General features: G+C 43.0%; 1 protein-coding gene across 1 annotated transcript; it reads right to left on the minus strand.

Annotated features, from left to right (window-relative positions):
• Window positions 1–677: 677 nt before the first annotated feature.
• On the minus strand, window positions 678–2285 carry LOC129854758 (forkhead box protein E4-like). Its single transcript, XM_055921909.1, has one exon. The coding sequence runs from the start codon at window positions 2283–2285 to the stop codon at window positions 1035–1037; it is 1251 nt and encodes a 416-aa protein (XP_055777884.1). The 3' UTR covers window positions 678–1034.
• Window positions 2286–10547: the final 8262 nt, after the last annotated feature.

Consider the following 10547-nt stretch of genomic DNA (forward strand, 5'->3'; position numbering starts at 1 on the left):
TCTAGATCAAGAGGTCCGTTTGGCCTACGATCTTCTTAGTCAAATCTGAAACGTGTGCGTAAACATGGATAAATGATGATAGAACTACAAACTTTTATGCTGTGACATTACTTCAAATAACTGTAAAGCATGACGTTTCTGTCCTACTATAACAACCCATACAAATTATCTTACAAGTCATGCAAATACAATACTGCCTATATTCCCTAGAAATTTGTAATAAAACAAAAGGTTAAATTATGAGACAGTTGAGTAGAACTAATTCAACACGATACATTTGGCCCACGATTCCTGATTTGGTCATTTTTATTTACACGCGGGAAACGAATTATATCAACACCATTAACGAAGTTATAAAGTAAGTATGTAGCCTATATTTCAGAATGAATGTGGAAATTCCCCTGCAGGCCTATATCTGAAATATTAATAGAAAATATTTTGTTTGGGTAATTTAAGTGTATAGGCTATTGGGTACACAGGAAAAACAAATACGGGTTATGGGAATTGGATTTAAAGTATTATACTGTAATGAGCAATCAAATATTAATTTAAAGTAGGCATAATTTAAATCAGAGGGGTACGTGCAGATCATAGGCATATTCAGTTCAACAGATGCAAGGAACAAGACCATGCTTATCAAAACATTTATTTATTACACGAACCAAAAACGGTAAATAGCAATGTAGGCCTATTCAACATAATTCACAAACAAATAAACTATTTACTTTCACAAAATAGAACAGTATATGTGGCTAATGATATTGTTTAAGAAGTCTTCTTTTTGACAGGTGACAATGACTGGAATTGTTCTCGGACAAAAAAGTACACGCAGATAGGCTACACAACATCTTAAGAACACATTAATATTAATTACATAAAACACATAAGGTAAACGAACCAAAAGCACTGGGAAATGAACACAACTATAATGGAATGTATTTTGGCATTTCAAACAAAGAAGAGGTGTCACACCTATTTCAAATGGAATGTATTTTGAGGCTCTATTGTTGTTTTTCTCTATAAAAATCCGTTTCTCACATATACCGATCTAGTCCTGACGCAAAGTTGGCTTGCCTCATGTAAGAGTTGTTGTAAGAGTTCATTGGGCTGGAGAGACCCAATAGTTGCTCAGTGTGTTCGGTGCAAGACCCGGAGCGCACGGCCGGTAGAGACATCCGGTTCCCGGTGCAGTACACCTGAGAAGTACCTGGAGAGAAACTGGACTGCGTCATGGAAGACAGGTGGGGAGGGGATGCTGAGGAAGAGTATGGATAACTGGGTGCCAGGTTTGATGACAGTCCCCCACCGCCTCTGCCCAGTGAACTCCCTGAGGAATTAACAGTCTGCGTCTGGAAGCAATTGGAGGGGTCAGTGCCAGTGAGGGAGCAGCTAGCTGACATGGTGCCCAGGTCTCCATCGCCTAACCCCAGTGGGTTGAGCTCTCCTCCCTGCATCACCGACTGCTGGCTGATGATGTTGTCGATGCTGAACATTCTTGGCTGCCCTTGACTGACCCCGGCAGAGGTCTGATAATGATGCAGCATCCCCGGGTGGGGGGAACCTGCCAGCTGTGATCCGTAACCCGATCCTATTCCTGGGTACAGGGTGTTGGGGTATGCCGGTCTGCCCATGGAGGTCGAGGTGAACGCGCTAGAGCTCTGCAAGTAACCAGGATACGTGCTTACGTCAGTGCGCTTGAATCTTTTCCTCCTCCGCAGAAAACTCCCGTTGTCGAACATGTCTTCAGCGGCGGGGTCCAAAGTCCAATAGTTTCCCTTACCAGGCCTTCCAGGTTCCCGGGGAATCTTGACAAAGCAGTCGTTGAGGGTGAGGTTGTGGCGGATGGAGTTTTGCCACTTCTTTGAGTTCTCTCGATAAAAGGGAAAACGTTCCATTATGAATTTATAAATACCACCAAGTGTGAGTTTTCTCTCGGGGGAGTTGGCGATGGCCATGGCTATGAGAGCGATGTAACTGTAGGGTGGTTTCCCTCTCTGAACGGGCCTCTTCCTCCGTCGACTCCCCGTGGGGTTGAGCTCCTCGGTTTGACCCAGAGCAGCTCCCTCCTCTCGGTTCGTGTTCGGACTAGGTCCCCGGGGCTCAGACTTGATCAGAACCCCGTCCTTCGTCCGGGCCTGCAGCATCCGTGGTGGTGGCGGTAACGGGGAGTCCAGACTCACGTTAGGCGACATGACCAGCGGGCTGGCCGCCTCGGCTGGCGACTGCTGGGACTCAGCAGTCATGTTACACATGCCCGAAAAGTAAGAGAAATTTGCAAGATTCATAAAAAATTATGTTTAATGTATGCTTGAAATGTAAAAAAAAAAATAATAATATTCAAATTGCCCCTGAAAAAATGCAGGCACCATAAAGTGAGAGGGATGTCTGCTATTGTTTTGTACAGAGACGGTGCGTGCGTTTTGGGTCCCTCCCTATGTTAATTTGAGTCCTTGTCCACCTCGCCGTCAGTGAGCATTCTCTCTTTCCAGGTGCGTGGCGTGGACAGTTTTATAAACCAGGGGTCGAGTGACGACACTGGCGATAGAAAAGGGGGGGTACTGCCCCCTGACAGATCATGATTTTCAGATACCGGTAAATCTACTTTTCTAAATTATATGTGGTAAGGAAGTTGCACTGTAACTCTAGGATGAATAACGTAATTCGTTTTTTTTTCTTGTGACCTATGTCAGTTACATTAAAACAGCTAAAACACATTTTTTAATGACATATTCTGAAGTTGGAATGCATATAGGCAACATTACATTCAAATAACCGATCAAACATGTTAGACGCTACTAAAATATTTTAATACAGTGTGAATGTAAAACGTTGTGATTGTGTTAAATTGACACAAGCACACACAGTCAGTTTAAGTGGTCCAATCACAAGGTATTATGTGAGTGATAAGTGAAGGACCAGGGAGCTCTCCCTCCCTCTCTGTTCTCTCCATGTGTCTGAGTCTCTGTGGGTTTGCTCTGGACTGCAGTGTATATCTAGGCCAGAAACAACATGGACAGAGCTGCTCTATGGGATTCCAAACCCAACGCTCAATCCACCAATTGAAAAATAATAACAATCCATTAAAAACAAGCAATTAAGCTGTGAAAGCTTTTGGGGAAGAAAAGAAAAATATCCCTCCATTTCATTAGGATGTTTGGAAATTGATAATGAAACTTTCCTCAAGGCTGAGGGGAGGGGTTATGTTTTGGGACATTGTAATAAGGAACAGCATATTGCACAAAGTCACCATACAGACAAGCTATTAAAACACTATCACATGATAGCACTCCTAATTGATTATTTTGTCAAATTGGGGGTGTTACATTAATAACCCAATACAAGACACAGAAGATAATGTACCAAGACAACTATTTTGATATACGTTTTCAACATAAAAATAATCTTAAATAGCTTCAATGGCTTTATTAAAAAAACGATTTGAATTGCATCAAATGGAGGACATACATTTTGCCAGTGAAAATGATATTCTGAAGGTTTGTTTATCTGAGTGTGACAGTGTTAGTAGGTGTTTGTGCATGCGTGTGTGTGTGAGAGAGAGAGGCTAAGAGAGAGGGGGGACAGTCAGTCAGAGTGTGTGTGAACGAGGGGCAGCGAGACACTGTGTTCAAAGCAAAGGTTAAACCAACAGGGCTCATTTACCGGCTCCCTCACAGGCTGATATGAAAGAAATGGTGTAATGAATCAAACCAAAGTCATAAACCATAAACGCCCTCCCTTCTACACTTCTCCACTCCCCACTAAGCATTCCCAACACAAAGTCCCTCCCCAGCACCCACCCCTCCTACAGCTCAGACGCACTAAGCCCAGCTAGCCAATCTCAGCCAGTGGCTAACAGCTTCAGACAGGCGTGGGAGCAGGGGTGTATCCAAGCAGGATCTGCCCCCAGAGCTGCCAGGTCAGGCAGGACAAACAGAGGCTATGGCCAGGAAACAGTCCCTCTGCCCTGGGGCCTACGGCCTCACTGTAATCCCTGTACCCTCCCACCTCCCTGTGCTCACACACACGGACACACACACAGACAAATATGCACGCACACGCACGCACGCACACACACACACACACACACACACACACACACACACACACACACACACACACACACACACACACACACACACACACACACACACACAAAAATCTTATTTTCCCTAACCCCTAACCTTAACCCCTAACCCCTAACCGTAATCCTAAACCTAAACCTAACCCCTAACCGTAATCCTAAACCTAACCCCTAAACCGTGTAAGATGTCGTCTTTCGGATGGGACATTAAATGAGTGTCCTGATTCTCTGTGATCAGTAAAGATCCCATGGCACTTATCATAAGAGTAGGGGTGTTAACCACGGTGGCCTGGCTAAATTCCCAGTCTGGCCCTCATACCATCATGGCCACCTAATCATACCCAGCATCCAAGTGGCTCATTCATCTCCCCTCCTCTCCCCTGTAACTATTCCCCAGGTCATTGCTGTAAATTAGAATGTGTTCTCAGTCAACTTACCTGGTAAAATATTGGTAAAATAAAAAAATACAAGCTTAAAATAGCCCTTGTCCTCATGGGGATGTGAGAAATGTCCCCACAAGGGATAAATGTCCTTGTTTTAATATCCTTGTAGGGACATTTGGGGATTTCTGGTCCCCACGAGGATAGAAGAACAAGTCAAGACCACACACACAGTCTGCCCCTTCACCAACACATTGCACCAGTGCACTCCAAGCACTGTGAGGGAGCAACAAATGTATGGTATATGCAACATGCAAGTGTTTATCTAAATCTAATTATTCAATTGGTCATTAATTTACAATATGACACATTAACATGAATATTGATAGATCTGTTAAGAAACCTTTGAGATGCTGTTTATAATTAATGTACAACTAAGAAGAACTCAAGGTGTCAGATTCTCCAAGCATGTCTGAATACCACTTTGAAGTTCTTACTACATCAACTCACAGACTCCACAGACATTTAGAATTTTCACAGCTAGAAAGAGAATAATAATCTCTCCTCTGTTTCTCTCTCTGTAGGTACATGTTTAGCATCACCACATCTGTCTCTCTTTCTCTCTTTGGGAGAAAAAGAGGAAAACAAGAAAGGGAAAGAGAGAAAGAGGTCAGGAGGGAAGGAGTGAAAGAGAGAATGAGAGAAAGATAGAAAGGGGAAAGAGAGAAAAAGGGAAAGAAAGAAAGAGAATGAGGGAAAGAGGGAAAGAGAGAAAGCGGGAAAGAGGGAAAGAGGGAAAGAGAGAAAGAGAGAAAGAGGGAAAGAGAGAGTTGCTGAGTAAACACTTAGAACCCATTCATTCGCGAAGCGGCTCCAGGGGTGGAGGGGGGAAGCATGAGAAAAATAGGGGGAATGAAAGTGGGACAGAGAGAAAGAGAGAGAAACACGCTAGAGAGAATTCTACCCTTTTCTTGCCCAAGCTCATCAAGTACGGGCCAGGGCTCTTGAAAACACAGGGATTATCAGAGTACTGGGGCTCTATTGGGCCGGCTAGGCCCTGCTCGCTCCTGCACTGCACGCCTCACTGCCCTGCTATAGCACCGCATATGGTTCTCACACACACACACACACACACACACACACACACACACACACACACACACACACACACACACACACACACACACACACACACACACACACACACACACACACACACACACACACACACACACACACACACACACACAACCTCTCCTCTCACTCTAACACACATACATTGTGGAGATCAGACACCAAAATATTTGAATGTACAGAGTGCATACGGAGTCAGAAAGTGAGACAAAGGACTTGTTCTGTTACTCAACTTCACTGTTACTGCCTCAGCGCCAAGTCCAATGGCGAAAGAACTGGGTTATTTGGGGTCATAGGTCATATAGAAATCAAACAAATGCTAACAAAGATTATGAAACCTCTATGAAACCTATAATGTACTGAAATATAATTCCACTGTTAACTATTTTTATAATGGCCACAGCAGCTGTCACTGGTTTATTCAGACTTTGTCCCCTAGGTCTCTGTCAGGTCAGGAAACCCTCTCTAACAGGTATGAGCAACACACCCTGCAGCGCTGCGCTCATGCCTCAGGAATGAACTACTGACACCAAAAAGGAGGTCCTGTTTTCAGATACGCAGAGCAGTTCAACAATCAGGTGACGAGGTGGAAGATGTTGAGACAACAGGAATACTGAAGAACTGGCCATGCCCTGTTGGCCATGTTTGACTTTATAATGCTTTTGGGTCATTCTCACTCTCCCTTTCCTACCTATAAAGCCCAGCTAGTTGGCAAGCAATACAAGCAACAACAGATGATGTGTTTCAGTGTTGTCATTGTTTCCAATTCTGAGTGGAGCGTATGTAGGCCTCATTGACTTACCAACCGTGGCCCCAGCTCTTCATTACTTACCCATTTACCTTATAACCCTTCATCCTCTCCTTTCATTTGGTCTGAAAGGAAATACGGTTTCAATTGGCATAAAATAAAATGATGACTGTGTTTTTGTGGACTATATCAAAGCTAAATACACACCTTGTCGAGTGAACAGTTCTTTCCCAGACAAATCAACCTCCTGGCAGGATTGGAGAGCTAGTGATAGGCCTACCACTCACAGGCAACATGCTCCCACATACCATCTTTGAAATAAGCAGGTGGCAATAGCCGAAGTGCATATTTGCAAAGTAGGCTATTGCTACCTGCTTACTTTGCCTACTTTACAATTAAAGGGTATATGAGTGTTATGGAATAGGTTAGGTAGGTCAGGTGTTAGGAGCATGATTAGACACTACCACTTCTACACTCCATCCCCAGGGGGCAGCAGCAACCGGTTTAGATGATGTGCTCTGCCAGGAAGCCTTGATAATTACTCAGGTGTGAGCAATCAGGATGATTATCAGTCCGGGAGAGATAGGAGGCCAGAAGCTTCTCAGCCAGCCTTTGCTTGTTTCCTTGTGTTAGTTAAGCCTCTTTAGTTGGGTATGCCTTAGTTTCGTTTTTTGTACGTATTTATTTTGTTACCATTAATATATAAATAATCTGCTTGGACTGGCAAACCAAGAGGTCAAGACGGAGCTGGCGCTGAACTCTGAAAGTTTGCTGTCTCTTGGGTACAGATTCATATGTTAAATCAGGTTAACTAGGCCTAAGACCCCTAGACTTAGCGAGTGCAACAAAATCAGTAGGCTAGTTATTCATTTTGTAACATGAGCATTGTCATGGGGTAAAATCCCTATAGGAAAAATGAATGTGATGGAAGGATGAAAGAAAGAGTGATAACACAGAGAAAGCTGTCATTGCTCCACTGTTATCACATTTTCCAACTCTAGGGTCATAGACCTTGAAGAAAATCATTATGAAACATTGTCACCCTATGTGAGCCCAACTGACCCCCCTGCATGGACAAAATGTTTCGCTGATTATTTGGCGCCACAATACTTCCTGTATTTTGCACCTGTGACATGCGTCGCTTAGTTATTGCACACCCAATAAGCGTTTGGAAAATTGGTCATGTGACATTGTTATTCTTATGATTCCTTTTATCTGTGACAGGATGAACTCAAACGTTCAGTCATGAAGATCATCAATGTACTCAAGAAGTACATTTACTTAGGTCTGTATGAAAATAGACTGATTTTGTCAACATATTAGGTTTTCCTAATGTAGTCTACCCAATAACTAATAATAATAATAATTTGATGGGTGCTTATATTTTCCTATTTCACATATGTACAAGTGTGTATTAATACAAATGTGTGAGTTGGAGAAAAAAAATGGTATATCCCAACTCTCCCTAAGACAGCCTCGGAGAGCGGGGTCACGGCCAGGGTCTTGACATTATCAACGGTGACCCTGGAACAATTAGGCTCAAGGGCACATCGACAGATTTGTCACCTTGTTGGTTCGGGGATTCAAACTATCGTCCCAACGCTCTAACTGCTAATTAGGCTCAAGGGCACATCGACAGATTTGTCACCTTGTTGGTTCGGGGATTCAAACTATCGTCCCAACGCTCTAACTGCCTAATGTAGGCCTAGCTTATGTTATCACTCAAAGTTATTATTCATGTGAATAATGCATGTGCAAAATAACGTTTGTAAAAGTGTTTAAATAGAAAGCCTCCCATGCATTTCAACAGCCTTTCATGTGAAGGTCATGGAATAGCCAAAAAATACTGATTTGATCTAGATTTAGAGTTTTGGGGAGACTGAATGTCCTGCAGAGCTCAGAGAATGGTGTTTAAGATGTTGTAGACATTCCCTTAATACTCACTGTTTAAAGTTGCTACTTCCATTGTTGGACTTATAAATTAATTATATTTACCCATTGATTCTTGAAGAATATAACTTCTAAATGCCTCATGAGCTTAGTTCAACTGTCGTACCCCATCAGAACCCCAAATTATAAGCTTGTTTTACTCCAATGTTTGTGAACAATGTAAATGTAAAGCCTCAAAACATGGTTAAAACTATACGTTTTATATAATGGATGGTCAGTCCTTGCATCCATAGCTCTGTATATGAATTTGAGAGTGGTTACATTTCTCCCATCCCCCAGCTTTTTACCGAAACAGAGGTGGGGTAACTGCTTTGTTATTTTTACAGTAAGGACTCTAGCTTTAACTTGGCACACACCAACAAAGAGGGCCTAATAACTTAATGCTCTGAGCTCCTGTCTGACAGGGTGGGTCTCGTAGGACTACCTGCTATTCATAGGGCCACCAAGGAGAAAGACAAACAAGAGGATCATTCTGCATCAGAGAGTTTCTAGGGGAAGAAGAAGAACAGGTTGTTTAGATCTTAAAATAAGATGTTGTCCTTTTCTGTGAGATGAAAACTCCCTGAATGTTTCTAAGCTGTGATGGAGCTAAATAAGTCTGTGTGGAGCATTCCTGGGGGGCTATGTGGCCCAGACTGGAGGAGGATGAGTAGCGGCTTTTGGCAGGAGTGGAGGGGATGAGGTTTGGATCGGGTGGCTGGGTAGTCTTTGTGGGTGTGTGCGTGTGCATGTGTAGAGATGGGGAGGGGGTGTCGACTGAAGATCTATGAAAGTAGCCTAATCTACCTTTCAAATGTCAGAACGCAAGGTTCTGAAAATGGGAGTTATTTCCCCCCCAGTTTATCAAGTAATATTGTTCTGCAGGACTAAATTAGGTATCAGTGAGGTGACGCAGGCAGACACGGCATTAGACGTCAGAGTTTCAGAGGACAGAGGGGTGAGAGAGAATCACGCTCTGTGAGAGGGGACAAGGAGATCCTTTCAAAGTCTCCTCACCATCTCTTTTCATAGTGCTAGCTGTCAACAGATACTTCTCACTCGCTCCCTCTCTCTTCAACGCACTAGACTGAATTCCACTCTGTTCTCCACTGAAAAGGGGGTAACAACTAAGAGTTGCTCTATCATAACATACAATATTTCATGCATACAATTTATGACTATTTAGTTGTTTTTACTGAATATCCAAAGCATCTCAACACAAATTAAATCATTATATTGCATGGTTAATTGTAATGGCAGTCGTAATCCTCCTCCTCGGACGAGGAGAGGCGAGACGGATCGGACCAATACGCAGAGTGGTTAGTTTCCATAGTGATTTAACAATTAACAAAAACAATATGCGATACAAAATAACTACCGTGACAGTCCTGTGTGGCGGAACACTGACACAAGAACAAACACCCACAAAACACACGTGAAACCCAGGCTGCCTAAGTATGATTCTCAATCAGGGACAACGATTTACAGCTGCCTCTGATTGAGAATCATTCCAGGCCGAACACAAAACCCCAACATAGAAAATAACACATAGACAGCCCACCCAAACTCACGCCCTGACCAACTAAATAAATACAAGAAAAAGGAAAAACAGGTCAGGAACGTGACATCAATACTACAGTACAGATGTAGGAGCTTAATTTGAACCAGTTTACTATAACAGGAAAATAATCCTCCAGCAGCAGGAAATATGAATTATTATGTGGATTATAACTACTGGACAATTTTGTAGCAGTTGACAGGTTTTTCGTAATGGAAAATCAAGTCTGAAATTTCAAAGTGGAAATTACGAACTTCAGAAGCTTTTTTAAACCTCAAACACTTTACACTTTTTACCTTTCCAGCATTGCAGGAAAGTTGTCCTGCAACAGGGTGATCAAACTAAGACCCTACATCTGTATATGACAGTGCATCATACAAAAGGTAGACACAAAGTTGTCTCCTGTCATTGCTACAGTATATTCCATATGCAAATATATTTATTAAATCCAAGGCCAAATTGATTGAATGAGTGCTAATCTAGCCTACTGTTATCACCCTAGACATCAGCAGAAGCACTAGCTGTTCACCTCAAAGCACCTTATGGCCCTGGCATTACCTGGTGATGACAAACAGACGGACAGACAGACAGTCCACCGGCAGACACCCTGCAGCCCTGATCCTTTATTCCCCAGAGAGAGGGAAGAGCAGTGATAAAACACGGCCTTTACACACACAGACTCAGACAGATAAGATAGGGAGAGCTACACACACGTAC

Source organism: Salvelinus fontinalis, chromosome 5 (assembly GCF_029448725.1).
Source record: "Salvelinus fontinalis isolate EN_2023a chromosome 5, ASM2944872v1, whole genome shotgun sequence".
Classification (NCBI taxonomy): domain Eukaryota; kingdom Metazoa; phylum Chordata; class Actinopteri; order Salmoniformes; family Salmonidae; genus Salvelinus; species Salvelinus fontinalis.

What these genes read in the sequence shown, in the direction of transcription:
- LOC129854758 (XM_055921909.1), bottom strand. Translation starts at nt 2,285, where the DNA reads ATGAATCTTGCAAATTTCTCTTACTTTTCGGGCATGTGTAACATGACT.